Below are 21,237 nucleotides of genomic sequence, written 5' to 3'. Positions count from 1 at the left end.
CAGTTTCCAAAAAAAATATTTGGCAGCACAACTGTTGCCAACATTCATAATTCTGATAATAAATCTGCATATTAGAATGATTTCTGAAGGATCATGTGACACTTTCATACTGGAGTCATGATGCTGGAAATTCAGCGTGTGTGCGTGTGTGTATTGTTCGACTACTAATATGAATACTGGGAGAATATTTTGACGAACAATGGGCTGACCTCAAACAGATATCAGTGAGTATGAATCAACATATTTAACCCTGATCGAACCAATCCCAGTATATTTGCTTATAAAAGACAACTGAATGCTTATGTGCACTGTGTTGCACTGGCGCTGATATTTAACCTGCATTTAAAGAGTTAAACAAACTACGTCATCAGACTTCCCAGCCTGTCGGGGGCGCTCCCGATATTACAATAAACATATTCCCCGTAAATGTCTCTCTAAACTCGTTTTGCCCGCTTGCTCCTAAATGTAATAAACGCTTACTACACATGTATAATGTTGCCCCAGATTTTAAAGAAGTGGATAGCTGCCCACAGAGGGTGGGGCGTCAGAGAAGAGGTGTTCTCACTGCATAAAAAGGTTATGTCGTAAAGCAGAATGTCGTAAACCAGGTGCGGAGAGGGGCCTGTTATGGGGAGGGGGTAACCGAGGGGGGAGAGGGGTCTCAATCCGCGAGGCAGCGTTCAGACACAGTGCAAAAATCATGGCGGATGGCCCCAGGTGCCAGCGCAGAAAACAGACACAGCCACGACGCAAAAAACGTAAGTCCCACAGGCTGAACTCAGTTCGCACACAAGAACGAAAGGGAGAAAAGTTGTTTTAAATTTGCTCCTTTTGTTTTTTCCATCTTTGGACTAGTTAATGACGACTTATGAAGTTGTGTACTATGGGAGCGGGCTGGGCTGTCCCAGTGTGCTGCACCGTTATACCTGAGTCTGCCCGGTCTGTTATACGGAAGGACGCACGTCTCGTGCACTCGCTGCGTGTGCGTTAAACTACTTCGATTCAAGACACAATTCATTATTTTAGAGTTCGTCTTGATCAAAAACTTGAGTGAATCAAATAGTGCTGCACTCATTCAAAAATACAGTATAGATACAAAGCTAAAGCATAATCTTTTATTGCATTTAAATGACGTCTCTAGTGGGATTCTTGACAGTTGTTGGTGCCACAAGTTACTCACAAATTTAATAAAACACTTAAAAGGACAGTTCATCACAAAAAATCTGTTATCATTTAACATGTTGTTTCAAACCTGTGTGTCTAGGAAATGTAGAATGACAGTTTCAGTCACCATTCACTCTCACTTCACAATATGTAATAAAAATGAACGGAGACGGTCTCTCATATAATTTGAGAATATTCATTTTTGGGTGCACTATCCCTTTAAGAGCGTCCAGTCCTGAGTCTTAAAAGCGAGCAATCTTTAGCTGAATGCTATTTCTAGATTTTACAAGATAATATTTTTATTTATTTTATTTAATAGCAAACAACACTTTGCCATATTATAAAAACTGTTTTCTTTCTAATTAAATATATAGCTTTTGTCATTTCCTCAGAGCAGAAATTTTTGCATTCTGCAATGAACGTATTCGTGTGCGATCTTACATAAGAGTTACTAAAGTAATTTTAAAAGTACATAATGCTGTCATCCACTTCTTATCTAAACAGCCACGCCCAACACTGAATAGATGCTGACTTCTAGTTTGACGTCGCTTTCTCTTTAAATAACCTTTCCGGTAATCCGGTAATATAGTCCGCCGTGCAGTTATGAGCACCGAGCTACCTTTTCCTGTGCGTGCGTGTGACAACGAGCGCGGATCCGCTCGCGACGTAATACGCTCAGGAGCCGTCAACGTGTTTACCTGAACGGTGAGGAGACAACGGAGCGAGCCAATGTCCTCTTTTACCGTTCATCGCACTCCTCGCGTGTCCAGAGCCGTGACTGCACAGACGGTTGAGGGGAATCGGTGCGTGAAACGCGATCTGCCCGAGCGAAGCGCGAGAGAGGCGCCCAGCACACGCCACGGCAAATGGCAACTTGTGCAGGTAACGTTAACGTTAGAGAGAGAAGATGGTGTTTGATTGCAGTGGTGTATGTCGTCCTCATCGCTCACACCGATGACCTTTTATTTGGCTTTCGTCCACTATTGAGTGATATTTCGCCGTACGCTCGTTGCTAGAACACAGGTTGCCGTGTTTATATTTTTATTTAGCGCGCAGGAGTCCGGTTTCAGCAGCTGTAAAGTGGTTGGGAGCGAAAGATTTAGCGCATAAGGTGGTTGTTAGTGGTGCTTTCCGTCGTATTACTGGTTAGTAGTCAAACAGGTCGTTTTTTCCGTAAGGTATTCATGTAATGGCGGTGTGTGGACCGTTATTTGCTGCAGTGAGGGCGGGGCGGCTGCTCTCGCGCGTCGGAGACGAGCCAGGTAGGATAGGTGACGAAACACCTACATAGGTGCTTTCATTGGCATTTTTTTTAGTATTTATGCTATTTTAACGTAATATATAAACGCGAATTAAACTGTTTTATGAAGACTAATCTTTAACAGCACACATACTTTTTACGTAAACAAAGGTAGTATTCAGGTCCAGAGAGGCGCTGATTCATTGTGTCCGTCGTTACCGAGCGAATCCTCATTGTTTTGGTTACGTTATACACGCTGTGGTCTATTTCGTGTGATATAACACGCTTATTAAATGTTATAAGAATACATAGCGAACAGGTTTTTTTGTTTTGTTTTTGGCGCGGACGGATGTATTGTTTGATGAACGGCTGCTGTGACGTAAGCACTAGGAGGAGCGCTGATGCTGCTGTGACTTATTTTCGTTCCTCGCGCCGCTGGTCCTCGCGCTTGACATGTTCACTAGACCTTGAGATCTCAGGGCGTTACAGCACGGAAATGAGGTCACAGGGTCCAGTGGAGACTCAGTAGCATCAGATGTCATGTGGGTTTCTGTGTGCTTGATGTGTGGTTTATCAGTCCTGTAGGTGTGAGTCAATGCTGAAAGCACATGGGATTACAAGTGTGTATTTTGCATTTTATACATGCATGCACATCTCAAGTGAGATACAAAAAGAAAGACAGATAGTAGTTGCTTTTTTTTTGTAACTGGTATTTTCACAAGAAGACATTAAGGTTATGTTTTAAAGGGGGTCACTTAGTTTTTTCCCCCTTGCTCATTCTTCCTGACCCTCAGTCAACCTTTGACCTTTAAAGCCACACATGTTAACATTTATCATTTCTGTCTGGTCAGGATGGTTCTCTTGTTTTAAGAATTCACCGTCTGGTTTCAATTCTTTTATTTTCTGAAGGGTGCGTGTGTGTGCATGTTTATGTGGGTTATGAGGACACATTTGTATAATGACATAGATATTACAATATGAAGGTGGTTTATGAGGACACTACCTGTGTCCCTGTAATTCAAAAGGCTTAAAAAATTACTAAATAGTGTTTTTTTTTTTTTTATGAAAATCTAAAATTGCACAAAGTTTTCTGTGGGGTTTTGGTGTAGGGTTGATGTAGGACAATAGAAAATACAGTTTGTACAGTATAAAAACAATTACGTCTATGGAGAGTGAATAGTTTATTGTTTGCATTTCTTACAGATCTCTTGTTAAATATTTTATCATTAACAACACAAAATAATCTGAAATAGTTTTATGGTCATTTTATGTCTTGTTAATATTATTAATATATTTCTGATAAAGTAGAATATCCAATAAAAGAAGAGGGAAGGTAAATTCAGTTTTCAAAACAATATAAAAAAAGGCCTTAAAGTGGATTTACATTATAACAGTGAAGTATATTGTAATGCATGTGTTAATGTGTGTTGTAAAGGTATGGCGTATGCATGTGACAAGCAAAGACAAAACAAACACCTGTGGCACTGAGCTCTTCTCACACTTCCCTGTTGATGGAAAAGGGATATGTGAGGGCATTAAAGAGCTTTTCAGATTTCACTCGGTGTTTGTGGGGGGGCTTGTGACTGCTGAGCATCTCTTTTTGCATGCTAATCTCTCCTGGTGGTTTGCCGCCTCTTTGTACGGCAGGGGGAAAGTTTCTCAGGGTAAAGAGGAGGGTTTTTCTCTTTCTTTTTTTAGGGTGGGGGAGGGTTGGGAGGGACTTGTGTTTGTGTGATCGAACGAAGCAGAAATATGTTGGTGAATGAGAAATAACATGCACCGGTAGATGGTGCAGTGTGTAATTAGACTCAGAGTGTGTACATCAGGGCTATTAACCAAAAGAGCTGTTAGAAACACTTCTCAGGTGACCACCGCTCCAAAGTTATTCTAAATGATTACATCCCAACACACACGTCTCTCTATAGTCTATACTGTACACAAACACACATTAAAATACATTTACATTTGAGTGCATATGTTTGCATGAATGTGCAAGATTTTTATCAGAAATCAAAAATCACATTTTATTTGGTGATTAAATTCACTAAAACAAAAGAGTAAGCAATTTCACATAATAGATTTTATATTTATTCTATAGGACAGTTTACATAAATCATTATGTTATCTTATGGTGAGTACAAGTAGCTTCATTGATTATCTGTTGTTTGTGACATATATACATATCTAGTTTTGAGGGGCAGTACTAAATTGAAAAAAAGTGTTTTATCTTGTATATATATATATTTGTATAAATTCTGAAAGCAGTTTATAAACTTAGACAAAAAGGGTATGCAAACATAGACACTCAACCATGTATAAACATATACATGTACTTATAAAACATAAAAAAAAAATCTATATCAACTGGTATCAGTTGAAAACATACCGTTCAAATGTTTTGGGGTTTTAAAATTTTTGAATGTTTTTGAAAGAAGTCTCTTATGCACAACAAGGCTGCATCTGATCAAAAATACAGTAATAATGTGAAATAGCATTACAATTTGTAATGCATTTTAAAATATAGTTCATTCGTGTGTGATGATAAAGCTTTAAAAAAAATAATTAAATTCTCAAAGGTTCATGCTCTTCTGTGCAACACACTCTGTTTGTGTTTTCAGTTGCTTATCCTTCAGAATATCAGGTGTTCCTATTTTAATCTGTACTCGCTTGAATGAAGTCAAGAGTTTCTCTGTGTGTGTTTGGGGGTGTGTGCATATGGTGGCAGGTGCACTCTATAACAAGCCAAATCACCTCATCCCAGGAAATGTCACATAAAATGGAGGTTACCATGGTGACCTGATTGTGTTGATTATGAGGTCACACTGGAACAGCTCTACCTGCCAGCACTGTCTGCCGCTCAGGTGCTGCACTATAAACTCACCCATAAAGAGGGCACAAGTGTGTGTCATTTAGTGTGCACCAAAAAATAAGAACTGTCATCATTTACTCACCCTCATGTCGTTCTATACCTGTATGACTGACTTTCTGTGGAACACAGTTTCCATACAGTCATACAATGGAAGTATAAGGCGTCCAGAGGCTGTCAGGTTCCAAAAGAGAAACAAAAAGCAGTATATAATTCATGCATATCTCATACAATAGATTTGTGTGAAGAATGGAATAGAAATTTAGCTGTAATATGCCTTGTATGGACAATGTTATGAAACTATGAAATATAACTTATGTTGACCATGAAAGTTCAGGCAGTCTAGGAAGCATCAGTCATGATAAGATCCAGCATACTGATTCAGAGACATCAGCTCCTCTCAATGTGTCTGGAACAATGAATGAAATTAAATTAGATGCAATTTAAATGTATTTCTATCAGGGGTAAAAGCATCTCTGATTACAACACACCTGCTAGACAGCTAAATACTGTGATTTCAGCCATCCACAGGATGGGCCAGATTCAGCAGCGATCTGAATCACCTGCAAAAACAACAATGTTTTTTTTTATGATTTTTTTTTTTATTGTCTGTATGGCAGAAAACCATAATTCTCAGTTCTGGCATGCACAGGTATGCGAAATAACTTTGTGCAGGTCATTTCAAAGAATAGAAACCTTAAACGGGAACTGTTTTTTTTGCATAATTGGATCACTTTTACATCACTTCCTGTTGACAAAATCTAACTCTGCCAGCAGAAGAAACTGGATGAGCACCATAGAAACCAAACATGTTTAAATCTGTCATGCACATCTGGAAGTATTCTTCGTATCCTCCTGACATGTGTGCACAAGCACACACACACTCTCACATCAGAGATGAGTTTTCCAGTACCTCATATGCTTGTGCACAATTGAAAGACAGTTTAAAACTAGTGCTCTGAGATTTAGAGAAAGAATCCATATGTCAAAATCTGTGTGTGTGTGTGTGTGACCGTACTATTTAAACACTTTTAAATTGTCCCTTTGTTCTCTATTGTGTTTCTGATGATGTCAAACAGCTGGTAAAAAGCTTTTCTGGGCTGCAGGAAACTGATCTAAAATTAGCCGAATTTCACTTCCTGTCTCCAGGGCACAGATTCTACCTTTTATTGTACGTGTGCTCATATATTTCTGCATGTGAGCGTGTGTGTGTGTTTACATGTTTGAACCCTCTGTAATCAGCTGTTACTGATTACAGACACGTCACCGCTTTAACAGAACAAACAAGTGTCCTGTTTGCAAACACGTGCACAGAATTAAACATGGCCATTAGTGCAATAAGGGTATGAATATCTCTGTGAATTTGGGGATATCTGTGATCCTAAACTAAACTGGCCCTTTTCTCTCTCTCTGTCATGTAGTGAGGAGTTTTAGCAGCGTGCCAGAGGCGACCTCAGATTCAGATGATGAAGACAAACTGCACATTGCAGAGGAGGACAGTATTGCTGACGATCCCGACCAAAAGTCCTCAGTATTCCAGCTCAAAGCAGCACGGCAGCTCTCTGAAACATCCACACAGGACGGTGAGTAAAACAATAAGAGATTATTAACTTAATGCTTTTAATTAATTTATTTTGGTTAGTTGAAATAAATCATGTAAACATTTGTGTAATAGACAAAGTTGCAAGAATAAGAGTGACTTATGCTTGACATATAACACATCTTACCATAGCATGGCTTTTGTGGTGCAGAATCTAGTAAAGTCGCAGCACTTATTACTTGATAGGTGAACTTTCCCCCTCATAAGGGTGCGGGATTGAGGCAACAGGAAGTGGTGTTTTTGAAAGTTTATTGTAAAACAATTCTTTGGTTGAATGATCAGAACAAAATTATAATGTTAACTGGTTACCTGTATTAAAGATTTGAAAGGTTTTTCAGTTTTCTACTATGTTCTTCAAAAAATGTTTTGGGTTTCTTATCCCCATAAACAATAATTAAAGAACAGTTGGAGCAAAATGTAAAACAAAACTAAGCGTCATAAAACTAAGTGATTTCATCAAAACACTGAAGTAATGTGATTTTTGTTTTTTTCTTTCAACAGATGGCAGCCTGGGGCCAGATACTTTAATACAAGAAATAAGAGTCAAAGGTCAGTTTAGTTTTAGGATATTTTTTTTAAAACTAATTTTCATAGCCTTTTAGCAGTATGGGGTGGGGGGGTAACATTAGTTGTAAAAAATCAGAGACATTCTGCAGATTTCGGGCGTTCCAAGTTGACAGATTTCAAAGAAAAGTGCGTAGTGTATGATGGGCATGGAGATTTCTCAGCTTCAGTCTTAGTTTTCATCTACTCAGAAGATATCAAATGTGTTTGATGTTTTGAGCTGATTTTAGAACACAAAGTTTTTTTTCAGTTCCCAATGAGGTGCATGCTCCTGCAGTAATTTAGCTGTAATAGTTCTTGTATGGACAATGTTTTTGTGAATTAAGTACATTATAAATCTATGGAATTACATTACATAACCGTTATGTTGACCATGAAAGTTCAGGCAGTCTAGGAAGCATCAGTCATGATAAGATCCAGCATACTGATTCAGAGACATCAGCTCCTCTCAATGTGTCTGGAACAATGACTGAGATTAAATTAGATGCAATTTAAATGTATTTCTATCAGGGGTAAAAGCATCTCTGATTACTTGACAACTGCTAGATAGCTAAATACTGTAATTTCAGCAGCGATCGGAATCAGCTGTAAGAACACCAAAGGTTTTTGAAGGTTTTTTTTTTTTTTTTTGTCTCTATGGCAAAAATAATGATTTTTCTGTCTATATGGCAGAAATTCATAGTTTTCAGTTCTGGCATGCACAGGTATGTGAAATGACTGAGCAGGTCATTTCAAGGATCAGAAACCTTAAACAGGAACTGTTTTTTTTTTTTGCATAATCAGATCACATTTCTGGTGCAAAACACTCATAGATCTCTTATGGATTTATTTATTTTTAACTAATTTTCATAGCCTTTTAGCAGTATTGGGGGGGGGGGGTCGAGATAGTCTGGAGATTTTAAGCATTGCAAATTGCGTAGTGTATGATGGGCATGGAGATTTTTCAGCTTCAGTCTTTGTTTTCATCCAGTCAGAAGATATCAGATGTGTTTGATGATTTGAGCTGATTTTAGAACACATATGGTTTTCAGCACAGGCTCCTGCTTGAGTTTATGTTCAGAACAACTTGAATGTCTGGTAGTGTTTGATTCTCAGTCATTTAGTGTATGATGCCCAGTTTTTCTCTGTAACTATTTACAAAGTCGGCATGTGTATGATGCCTTGTGCTTTAAAATCTGTTCAGATTTTAAAAGTCATGTACTATATTCCGCCTGGGTATTCAGATACAGAACAGAAAACAACAGGGAGCTTTGGATGTAACACAAGTTTTCGGTTTCAAACTCAAGTTGCTGAGAACTGGGGAAGGCTTGGCTTCTTTGGGCACTTAGGCCTGCTTGTCATGGAAAGAGCTTGAAATTACTTTGGTAAAGGGACAAATAGCTGGACTGACATGTCTGTGAGGGTGTGCTGGGTTAGGATGGCTGGATCAGGTGTGTGTGAGCTCATTCCTCTCTCTCAGGTCGTTATTCATTCGTAATGTGTCACCTGGTCCTTACGGGCCTCCATAGTACATAGCCGTGGGCCATAATGGCCCGCTTCCCAGTCAAATATAATTACAACTGTAGTTTTATAAAACTGCTACATTACATCCAACCCAAATATTCAGTGTCTGTGTGCATATTCCATTTCGATTAAACCCAAAGTGTGTTTCACTAAATGAGGCTGCGGTCAGGTTGTTTTTGTATATCAAGTACGTGTAGGTTTCAACCCAAAGGGCAAATATAAAAGCAACCACAGGAAAAAGCTGTAATTGGTCAAATTTCACCAGACACCAGTGGTAAAATGCGAAGGTTTCATCATCATAAACCCTGAACAGTTTCTTCCCTGACCAGACAAATAACCTGACTTTAATATTATATTATACATTATACGTTTACTAATGTGGACAAACTTGGAGAAAAGCGTGAGAAGCAGATTCCCTCCTTCAGCATCTCAGAAGCAACTTAGATGTTCTGAGACATGACTTTTCACTGTAGGCTATTCAAACATTGTATTAATCTATTCTAAGACAGTTGGAAGCTGTATTAAAGACAAAACACCTTAATCTACACCTTAAAGATTTCCCAGGTGTTCACATTATTTTACATTTATGCATTTTAGCAGACGCTTTTATCCAAAGCGACTTAAAGTGCATTCAGGCTTCACATTTTTTTTTTTTACCAGTATGTGTGTTCCCTGGGAGTTGAAACCACAACGTATTGCACTGCTAACGCAATGCTCTACCACTGAGACACAGGAACACCTGTATTTTGTCCAACACCTGTATTTCATGCTGGAGCAGAAGCTGAGAAAATGGGATTTGTATGCGTTTTAGTTGATCTAATTTGCCTGTGTGTGTTTGAAAGAGGAGTGTGTCACTGATGAGGAAGAGGGTGCTGATGATGAAGTGGACGGTGAGGAAAAGCAGACGGAAACAGAGCATGTTTACTCAGACGTCCCAGAGGAGAGAACACCAGAGCGAGGGGTCCACGATGAGAACGGTAGCCACCAAGTTTGTTTTTTTGTTTTTCCTTCAGTTGCTATCAGTTTTTTCTCTAGTTTATTTAATTGTGCATATGTCTGTCAGGTACTCCTGACGCATTCTCGCAGCTGCACACCTGTCCGCACTGTTCCCGCGGTTACAAGCGTCACACATCGCTGAAGGAGCACATTAAACTACGCCATGAAAAGAGTGAGGACAACTACTGCTGCTCCCTCTGTAGCTACACCTTCACCTACCGCACGCAGCTCGTCCGTCACATGACCGCACACAGACACGTCCGGGAGCAGGTACAGCGCTGCTCTCACACCTTCATGACGCTCACACCTCTGTGGGGGAAATCACAGAGAGCTTTTGTTCACAGTCACATATCGACTCAAACACTTTCAAACAATTGCCTTTTCCTGTCTCTCTCTCTTCTCAGCGGACTATTTCTCAGTCAGGCGGAAACAGAAAGTTCAAGTGTACACAATGCCCCAAGGCCTTCAAATACAAACATCACCTAAAGGAGCACCTACGCATACACAGCGGTCAGTGAAGTACAGAAATTATTTTGGCAGTGGATGTAACTCTAGTTTATGTCTTTGTAAACTCAGATTAAAGGGATAGTTCACCCAAAAATGAAAATTCTATCATCATTTACTTACCCTCAAGCTGTTGCAAATCTGTTTTTTTTTTTTTTTTGCTGAACACAAAAGATAATTTGAAAAATGTGGGTAACCAAACATAAGAATGTAGGTCCCCACTGACTTCCGTAGTAATTTTTTTTTCCATATTATGGACGGCAGTGGGGACCAGCAACTGTTTGGTCACCAACATTCTTCAAAATATCTTCTTTTGTGTTCAGCAGAAGAAAGAAACTCATACAGATTTAGAACAACTTGAGAATGAGTAAATAAAGCTACTTTTTTTTTTTTTTTGGTGAACTATCCCTTTAAGGCCACTTTTAACTTTAGGTTAGGGTTCATTATTAACACTGTTTGCAACCCGAGGCTATGAAACCCTGTTTCAAAGAAGGGTTAACCCTGCTTTTTGCCAATTTTATAAAGTAAACAATAATTGTTATGCAACAGACCATCAATTATGACCTAAACAATACACCTCATTAAATATTGATGCGCTTATATGATTGATGGTCATGCTATTTTTCTATTTCTCATTTCATTGTCTTGTACCTAAAAATGTTGAATGGCAAATATGTTATCTGGAGTGCAGACACATGTTTTGGAAAACTAAAGAAAAAATGTAACTTGTTGACACATCAGACTGAAAAAAAAAAAAGGTAATAAGTCAAAAAAAAAGTTAAATTGTGAAAAAGTTTCAACTGTAAGAATATTTTATTATAATTAGAATGATTTCTTATTGAAGTATGAAAAGTAATAATAAATAATAAATACAAAAGGATATTTGAACTTTTCTTATGAATTTATTTGTAAGAACTAAGCACTATATAATATATACACATTACCGTCGGGGATCTGGAATATTTTTTTAAATGTTTTTGAAAGAAGTCTAATGTTTATCAAATTACTGTAAAACAATTTTATATATATATATATATATATATATATATATATATATATATATATATATTTATTTCTCCAGTCCTCAGTGTCACATGATCCTTCAGAAATCATTCTAATATGCTGATTTGCTCAAGAATTATTTATTATCATTATCAATGTTAAACAGTCGAACTGCTTTGTAATTTTGGTGAAAACAAAGATGTAGTTTTTCTTTGAAGAATAGCAAGTTTAAAAGAACAGCATGTCTTTGAAATACAAATCTTTTGTAACATTGTAAATGTCTGACAAATTTGAATCACTTAGTGTTCAAGCAATTAATGCTGAATAAAAGTGTTCATTTCTTCCAAAAACTTTACTGACACCAATATTTGGAACTACATTTTCTAAATGATAAGCTTCTTTTTCTCTGTGTTTATCCAGGTGAGAAGCCCTATGAGTGCTCTAATTGTCAGAAGCGTTTCTCACACTCGGGGTCCTACAGCTCTCACATTAGCAGTAAGAAGTGTGCGAGTGTGACCCCTGTGGTCAACGGCCTTCCTCGCACACCTGGAGTGAAAACGGCTCTTACTGTTTCTCGCCCCACACACATCCTTCTAAAGGAGAAGGTGGACATTATCAACAAGCCTCTGCAAGAGCAGCTCCCCCTGAAACAGATCAAACAGGAGACTGTTGAGCAGCAACCTAAACCTGTGCCAGCAACGCCCACGTTAGCTGCTGCCACTACCAATGGAGTCGTGGCTCCGCAAGGCGTCGTCCAGACATTGGTCCTGCCCACTGTCGGGCTTGTCCAGCCAATCAGCATCAACCTTAGCGACTTACAAAACGCGCTGAATGCAGCAATGGATGGTAATGTCATCAGGCAGTTGTTGACTAGCACCAATGCAAACGGAATGAGTGCTAAAATCATAGGTCAAGTGCCAGCGCAGGCTCAAGCTGTCGTGTTGCAGCCGCAGCAGACGCAGCCGCAGGTGATCTCTGCCATCTCTCTGCCGGTTGTGGGACAAGACGGAAATGCCAAAATTATCATCAACTACAACCCTCAGCTGGACTCACAGCTCAAGGCAGTAAAAGTGAACACAACGCAGCCCACAGCAACACAAACCAGTATTGCGCAGGCAAAATCTACCGTCTCCAACATCGCACAGCCAAACGTGGTGCAGCTTCAGTCGGTACAGTCCAACTCGACTGAAACCCAAACATCAGGTACCCCAAAACCTACACAGGTAAACATCATTAAACCAGTCCAATCTGGAAACCTTAGCAAACCGGCGTCTATAATCAAGATAACGCCTGCGCAGGCTGCCAGGTTGGTTCAAGCTCGGGCAGCACAACCAAAGCTCACCCAGCAAACTTTACTGCTGGTGAGAAGGGCGGATGGGACGCAGAGCCTCGTGGTGCGACAAATACCTGTCACCAATTCCAACACGCAGAGCACTGAGACTAAATCATCCCCAGAGAAGATTACAAACACTCCTCCGGCAGAGGAGACAACTGAAAATACAGGTTCGCTGGGGGATAAATGTGAAAAACAAAACCTGACCGCCCCACCAGAAATCAAAATCAAACCCGAACCGGCCTCTCCGTCCAAGATCCAGCCCGAAATGGAGAGTGAGGATGAAAAAGAGATGCAGACAGGTGAAAATGAAGAAGGAGGGAAACAAACAACAGTGACAACTGAGCCAGTCGCACACTCTGGAACGGTTCACAGCGGTGTCGCCTGTGGAGATAACTTCCATAATTACGCGACGTGTCTGCTTTGCGACAGCTCCCTGGGCAAACGTAAGCCTTCGGACTGTCAAGATAGTGATGCCAAAGCGTCGCCCACAACTATATCTCTCTCCTCTCTATTGGATAAGGATAAGAGTGGAGCGGCAGAACGCCTCCTTCCTCTTCTGAAGGCCTACAGTCAGAACCCAGAGCCTAGCGAGGAGGAGCTGTCTCAGGTGGCCAAAACAGTCAGGTTACCTCTAGAGGCGGTCAACAAGTGGTACCAGAAGATGCGCTCTAAGAGGATACTGCTCCAGGCTGCAGGCAACCTGAAAAACAACCAAGAGGTAAGTACAACACATTTTATTTAACTGTAAAATAGGGCCGTCACAATTATGTATTGTGTCTGGTCTGACAATGAATACAAATCATTGCATAATTAAGTAAATGCTTGGCACAGATCAATTAAATTAGTAAATTAAAGTAATATATTCATATTTAATGTGGATTCATGATAAAAAATAAGCTGTTAGGATTCCCTTTAAAGCTCTGAAAAGTTATGATATTTTAAATGCTAAATAAAATATTTGCAAATAAAGAATAAATACATATTTAATATACAGTATGTGTGTGTGTCTATATATATATATATATATATATATATCAGGGTACATAGATGAATCATGGAGTTAAATTTAATACCTTTTAAGAGTCTTTCCATACATTTTAAGACCTCATCTCCACTCCAAGTTTTAATCGGTTACATCGGCGACACTTTAACTTACATTTACTTTATATTGATTGTAAGATAGCACAACTAAACAGACTTTCTTTGTGATAACTCCTTGTCAATACAACATAATTCAGAAGAGGGGAACAAAGCACAAGAGAATTGAGTGACTAACCAGTGCAACCCAAGAAACAAGAATTAGACCAATAAACAAAACAACAGACAAAACTTGTTGAGGAGGGAAAATAAAGCTCTCTGAGCTGACGAAGTTCACATAGTATATTCAAAAGATGGATTGGTCACATCAACTCTTATAACTGTCTGCAAACCATAGCTTTTTTTATGGAACACTTCTCATGACAAACATCTGACTGATCAGACAGTTTACCTGTGATTAAGGAGTGCTTGATTTGATGCAGACTTGACAGAGTGATCGTGATCACACCTGATCATGTCTGAATGATCATGGAAGGTAAAATAATGATCACAACTATTACATTATTTTTTACTGTGCATGCCCAAGTCCATGCCAGTAACGAAAAGCTGGATTAACAAAAAAAAAAAAAACACCCAAAGTAGTGCACTTACCATGTCCCAAATATAAAAATGTGATTTCCATCCCTAAAATACATATTTTACAGTCACTGTTATGCACATTTAGCATAAACACAGCTCAATTTCTTCCTACTAGTGTGGCCCAAAATATTTAGCACAGTTTTATTACGGGTAGAATGCAAAAATGTTTCAGTACAAGGATTTCAACCAAATGTAATTTATGACATTTTTTTAAACCTTTAACCCACTGGGGAAAATCAACCCATGGCAACAGTTTAAAAGCAGCCAAAACAACTATAATATTTATTTTGTTATGTGATGAAGTATTTATGTTTTACTGTAAGCACAACAAAAGTAAGGAGAGATAACTGACAAGATGTTGGAGGATTTGCTCCTCAACAGATCCAGAGCTCATTGACAAATATCTTTTATCGTAAGATGTGCTCCGTGCGCATGATCGTGAAAGTGAACTGTGACTGAGCGCTCATTCAAAAGGATTTAAATACTCCACATATTAATAGCGGCATCCTAATGCGTGAAAATGATATACATTATTAGAATGTTTGCGGGAGCGGACACAAAAATTTAAAAATTTGAAAAAAAAAATTGAAAATGAATGAGTTTTTCCTAAATATATTAATAATATCTTTCTCCTTCGACAAAGAAAATTATACCATCTGCTGTACCTGAAGGAATGAGCCCCACTCAAGACACCTGCACTCCCACTCAACCCCTTGAAAGCACCTCAGGGGACACCCAAAATGGAAGCTCCACTTCACCCGCCTCCCCTCCAGCCAGCATCTCCACCGATGAGCTTGTCATTGTAAAGACAGAAGATATGGAGGAGGAGCTGCAGTGTGAACCGCTGGATCTCTCACTCCCAAAGTCCAGCCCCGCTCAAGCCAGCACCACAGCTAAGCTGCCGGTCTCCACCCAAAAGGAACCGCTCAACCTCACCTGCCTCAAGAAGCAACCGTTGCCAAGCAACACCATCTATGTGACGCAGGCCGGCACGGGTCCATTAAACATTGTGACAACCCCATTGCCAACGCTGGTTGCCATAGCAGAGCCAGGAGGTGTTCCGTGCATTGGCACAGCAATATCCGGTAACAAACGAACCATCCTCATCCCTCAGCTCACCTACACCTACACCACCAGCCCCAGCGTCAAAACTCCTGACAACTCCCTGACAGACACAAAGGGGACGGTGATACTCAACAGCTGTCCGGTAAGCACAACAAATACATACAAGCATTAAGGTCTGGACACACCAGACTCATTCGCTCCATCTTCCTCTCCATCAGAAGGTGGCGGACACCGCTTCTGACTGCGTGTCAGAAGACCAGAATGATGAAGACTCACCTCTAATGAAGAAGAAGAGGAAGACTGTCGGTGGCCTGTACGCCTGCGATCTGTGTGACAAAATCTTCCAGAAGAGCAGCTCACTGCTGCGACACAAGTATGAGCACACAGGTACGGAAAACCGCTCATGAATGACACATGATTTACAGTAATTGGACACTTGAAAAAAAATGTGTTCATGTTTAGAGAATATTAAGAACCAAAATATACCAGTACTTAAATGTACCTCAACTGGTGGTGCTTGCAAAGCCAATGCTGATTAAAAAAAAAAAAAAAGTATATATGATGTAATATGTATAATTTTGAAAAAAAAAATTGAAAATGAATGAGTTTTTCCTAAATTTATTTGTTATGGTTTATTATATTTTATTTTACTTCAAATATAAAAAATTAAATTAAATAAACATTATAAAAAATAAAACAAGAAATAAAAAACAAGAAATAGAAAAGGAGAGGGACATGCCCTCAAATAACAAAGTATAAAAAATAATTAATGAGAAATTATGAAAACTGATAACAAAACCAAACTCACTAGCAATTAGCTCTTCACTAAGGAAAAAAGAAAAGACAAAATCTTGCCTCCCTCTCTGTTCAAATTTTTTTAGGGAATCTCAAAACATTTTCAACATTTATATAACATCTGAGTTAGGAGAAGAGAGAGTCTGTGGAAGCTTTTATTATGTTCTGGTTGTAAGACTAGTATCAAGCAACACCTGTTTGCAATTAAGAAAGGCAGAAAGAAAAACAGAAACATATGGTGCAACAGCGCCACCTCCTGGTTACAAATAACATTTGTTTGCAGATGCAACTAGGTTAGATATTTCTTTATTTAATACCAGGGTTTTCAACCAGAAGTCTGTGATTATGTCAAACATAGAATTTTCTTAATTTCATAAAGACAATTTTTTTGGACAATTTTATAATCTTTTGAATGAACAATATGATGATCTGGGGAAAATAACAATTATATAGACAGATATAATAATGTATGCATAATAAACATGCATTTGGGAACATATTGAGCACCGCTTATGCATTATTTCCAGATTGATATATTTGTGGATGATTTGATGATTAATTACAAATCTAGTGAAATGCTACAAATAAATTTGTGAATTAAGTTTTCTGCTAATATAACAGCATGATGATTTAACTCTTGCAAGTGAGAAACTAAGACAAAATAATTATTTTCCAATTCTAGAGTAAAATATACTTATTCCTTTTCATTTACATTTATTTTACAATAAAGTTGTATTACAATAGTATTATATTATTTATTATTATTTTATATCGTATATTATATTATACAGTTTGAAACCCCTCATCTAATGCAGTGGCATTCATACATTTTGAAAGTGCCTGAAAACTTTTGCCAGCCATTGTACCTGTTAATATGTATGTACTTTGTCCTAACCTCTTCGTATTGCATCTTTATTCCAGGTAAGCGGCCTCACGAGTGCGCCATCTGTAATAAAGCTTTCAAACACAAGCACCACCTGATCGAGCACACGCGACTACACTCCGGAGAGAAGCCCTACCAGTGTGACAAGTGTGGGAAGCGCTTCTCTCACTCAGGCTCTTATTCTCAGCACATGAACCACCGATACTCCTACTGCAAGAAAGACACTCATGAGCTGCCAGAGCAGGTCAGCACCTCCACTCCTCCCTCTCAGCTCGATTCGGACGAGAGAGAGAGCGACGGAGAGGAGGAGGAGGATTTGACCGCTCTGGACATGAGCGATATCAGAGTGGTGCGAGTGGGAGAGGAATATGAGGATGAGGAGAGCTGTGGAGAGGAAGAGCAGGACCGAGGACGTGAGGAGCAAGAGACAGAGGAAGGAGGAATGGTGATGGAGGTGGAGCTCGGAGATACTGACACTTTGGAGGAAGAAACCGTTGAAACAGAAGATGTTATGGAGACGGAGGAGTCAAAGGAAGAGGACACAGTTCTCACAAATAATGAAGAAAACACAGAGATGGCATCCGAGGACTGAAGGATGAACGCTCTTTTTCCTGTCACTCACATGGGACTAATGAAAGAGGTGACGAGCTCTTCATCATAATCTTACAGTCGTCGGTTGCTATGGAAATGGTGTCTCAAGCTCTTTACTGTGTATAAAACCCAGGTGTGCCTGATTTACAAAACAATATTTCCTTGTTTAAAAAAAAAAAGAAAAAAAAAAGAGAGAGAACCCGAACCTCCAACTCAACTAGACTTCGTAGGACTTCAAAGTTTCAGTTGTTTGGCTTTGTTCCATTACCGAGCCGCCCCTGGTATGTCGATTAATCAGTGTTCACGTGTTTTTGTTGCTCTGTACAGTCAGATTTCTATACCTTTATATTTGCCAATGAACTTTACGAAAATCAGTATTTTAAAGTTTTGAGAAACAAAACTAAATTCTGCACTGCAGGTATAGCTGGTTTACTTACGGGGGGTGATTCTCATGAAAACTGTCAAGAAGGGTCATATTTCACTTGAAAAAAAAAAATGATATTTTGCATGAAGAAAATGAAGCCTATTATTAAAACCATCACAGACATTTTTTTAATGAACATTTTTATTGTCTGAAACATTTAAGAACAACTGCAAATATACACTGATTTTAATTTATGCCATAAAATATTTTATTCATGCTTTTTTAAAAAAAAAATATTGTGTCCAAACAGAATGGTTTTTATTACTGTATTAAATCACCTTACAGTAATCAATACTTATTAATATGCTTAATTGTCAAAATCTGATGCAAAAAATGCTCAATCTTTAAAGTAGACTATTTTTTTTTTTAATGCAAAATATAATTTTTTTTTCAACTTGATTTTTTTAGGGTGAAATATAACCTGGACATTTCTTTGTGAGATTAACCACAGATACTTAATGCCTCAAGTTTAAGATACCATTCAGTATTTTGTCTTGTTAATCAGGCAAGCTTTTGTTAGCATTGCCTCATTTTCCCATCTGATTGTTTATCTGCCTTATGAAGGAAATTAAATTGCACTTCACTATTAAGAGCTCATTTATAAAAAGAAGAAAAATGAATTAATTATGGAAATAGTCATAGGAATGCTTTTCAATTAATGCTTAATTAAATCGCTTGGATAGAATTTAAACTGGTGACTTGTAATTAACTACTAAAGTGAATAATAATTCAAATCAGATTCGAATTCTATTGAGAAAAGTCGTTTTGTAATAAGCACTCCAAAATATTTGTCCGTAACTGTAATGTTTTGAAAACATACTTTTCACGATCATGACACCATACAGAAAAAAAAAAAAGAAAAAAGTCAGGAAAAAAAGCGTCAACCTCAAAAGGCAGTTTCACCTGTTCTTTCATTCATATTTGCGTGGCTTTATGTTGTAATGTGTCAGTCTGTGTTCATAGGAGATGCTCTGAGGAACTGCACACCCACAGCCTTATGCAAGACCACCAAGCTGTAAGTGCCATTTACAAACATTAACATAGTGCTCCACAGTCACACTGGACAATCTAGAGTTTATTCAGCTGACCAAGAATTTAAAGATGCATAAAAATGTCCACACTGGTCAAGGACACAGCGCAACAGATTTGACAAATTGACAAAAATATTTCAGTTTCTAACACTGCCCTCAGTTGTAATCACATGGCACACTGTCAAGCTGTTATAGTTCATGCTGGTTTTCTCTCTGAGCCCACTTTGGTGAAGAATTGCCTATTTAACTTTACTAAAAGAAAAAGATAATACAACATAAGTAGCACCTCTAAACTAAACCAAATCAAATTCAAAAGATTTAAATTAGGTGAGGATTTAAATCAAGTCATTTTCATTCAGAAATCCAAGATTTTTATGCTTCACTCTCCTTCTATTTTTCTGTTTGGAATCATATAATAATCTAAAACAAATAGCCAAACCAAGTGATGAATACAAACCAATTAGAAGCAGGTTAAGGATTATTTGATGAATGATGATGAAAGAAATGTACTTGAAATGTATGAACCACAGGATTGTATAGATTTTATAGGAAAGCGCAAGACCTCCAAATCATATTCATCAACAAGTGTTCTCTCTATTATGAAGATTTCCAATGTGCACGGCCCTATAGATGAAACTAAATCTAGCATCCTAAAGCCATGCAGAAGGCAAATACGGACCGTATGTAATATGACTGTGAAGTGCACGATGAAAGCAGCACTTTGGAAGAGGCGCATAGGATTAAAAATGTTTTAGTTGATTGTGTCTGAGCAGACCTTACAGTATTATTAATTTCAGTGTATTTTGAAATGTTTATGCATCTTTTTGTGTTTATGCATGTGTATATTGTGTAATACCATCAGTATTATTGTCACTGACAAATGTTTCATTTGTAGAACCTTTTATATATGTCTTATTTTTGTATTGCTTTATTTATTGCGTGTGTGATACACAACACTGTAGTTTAACACAATGTATTTTAGAATTAATCTCAGTGCCACGAAGGAGGTTAAACCCTGATATACAGTATATAAAGCTGAACTTAACAGTATTCGTTTTATCATTTCAAGTTATTTTTAACTCTCTATCACATAAAGTCAGTTAGGCAGACATTTGTACCCATTGCTTTGGTTTTTCTTACATCTGAAGCTTTTCCAACAGCTTCACAGTAATTAATAAACCTGTGATAAAGAGCATGGATTCATGTTGTTGTACTGGTGTTGAAATTGCCATTTTGGAACCAAAATTAGTCAAGCCATTTTGTCTATGTTTTTATTTGTGCCAACTCTGCATTGTGTGTAAATGTCACATTTTCCACAAAGTGATGAACCTATTTGTAGGATTTTTCTTCCTTTGTTTCCTTTTATGATGCCCCATAAAATAAAAAGAAATGAAGCACCAGGTCATTTCTAAATTGCTTATTCATTATCAAACAAATTTACTGAAAGCATGCTAATATTTAATCATTTCCACACAACAGTGGGTGTCCAGGACGATGTTTAGTGTTTCATTTAAAACTTAAAAAAAAACAAAAAAACTTAAGCTTTTAATACTTAAACCTCAGCAGACAGAGTACATTTTCAGCACTGTTAAGTGACAGCATCCAGTTTGTGAGGTTTCTTCAGAGACTTGCAAATTTACTAGTTTTGTTTGAAAGAAAGAAAATATATCCATTTGAATGGAGAAGAAATATTTAGCAATTTCCACTTTAGAGTGAAATAAGGAAGCATTAGAACAAGAAATTGGTGAACAAAATGCGCCACTAATTCCAATTTTTTTCTTCATGGGGTCAGTCTGCATCTTCATCTATAAAAATATAAAATGTCAAACTGTATCAACAGCATTAAAGAAATGTTCCAGCTCCAATAATTTAGATTAGTCCCTGAAAAAAAAAAAAAAAAAAAATCAAACAGCATTTACAGTAAGAAACTAATAAGTCTGAACATTCCTTTATAAAGCTGCCATGCTTTGATTAAATCTGTATAATATAAAAGGCA

The 21,237-nt window shown here is 38.0% G+C and overlaps 1 protein-coding gene across 4 annotated transcripts; it reads left to right on the top strand.

Annotated features, from left to right (window-relative positions):
- The first annotated feature begins 599 nt into the window (after nucleotides 1-599).
- On the top strand, nucleotides 600-20,641 carry LOC109072770 (zinc finger E-box-binding homeobox 1-like). Of its 4 annotated transcripts, XM_042778429.1 has the most exons (11): nucleotides 600-758; nucleotides 6,692-6,853; nucleotides 7,372-7,419; nucleotides 9,780-9,914; nucleotides 10,001-10,203; nucleotides 10,338-10,443; nucleotides 11,860-13,493; nucleotides 15,096-15,659; nucleotides 15,736-15,904; nucleotides 17,234-17,835; nucleotides 19,174-20,641. In XM_042778429.1, the coding sequence occupies exons 1-10, from the start codon at nucleotides 701-703 to the stop codon at nucleotides 17,785-17,787; spliced, it is 3,633 nt and encodes a 1,210-aa protein (XP_042634363.1). In that variant the 5' UTR covers nucleotides 600-700; the 3' UTR covers nucleotides 17,788-17,835; nucleotides 19,174-20,641. The 4 variants fall into 4 exon arrangements, with proteins under 4 accessions (XP_042634363.1, XP_042634365.1, XP_042634360.1 ...); XM_042778431.1 differs by having other exon boundaries at nucleotides 15,739-15,904; nucleotides 17,234-20,641; XM_042778426.1 differs by having other exon boundaries at nucleotides 17,234-20,641.
- Nucleotides 20,642-21,237: the final 596 nt, after the last annotated feature.

Source organism: Cyprinus carpio, chromosome A2, assembly GCF_018340385.1.
Source record: "Cyprinus carpio isolate SPL01 chromosome A2, ASM1834038v1, whole genome shotgun sequence".
NCBI classification, from domain to species: Eukaryota; Metazoa; Chordata; class Actinopteri; order Cypriniformes; family Cyprinidae; genus Cyprinus; species Cyprinus carpio.
The sequence above is the reverse complement of the archived record's forward strand: the minus strand, read 5'-3'. Positions and strand labels throughout refer to the sequence as shown.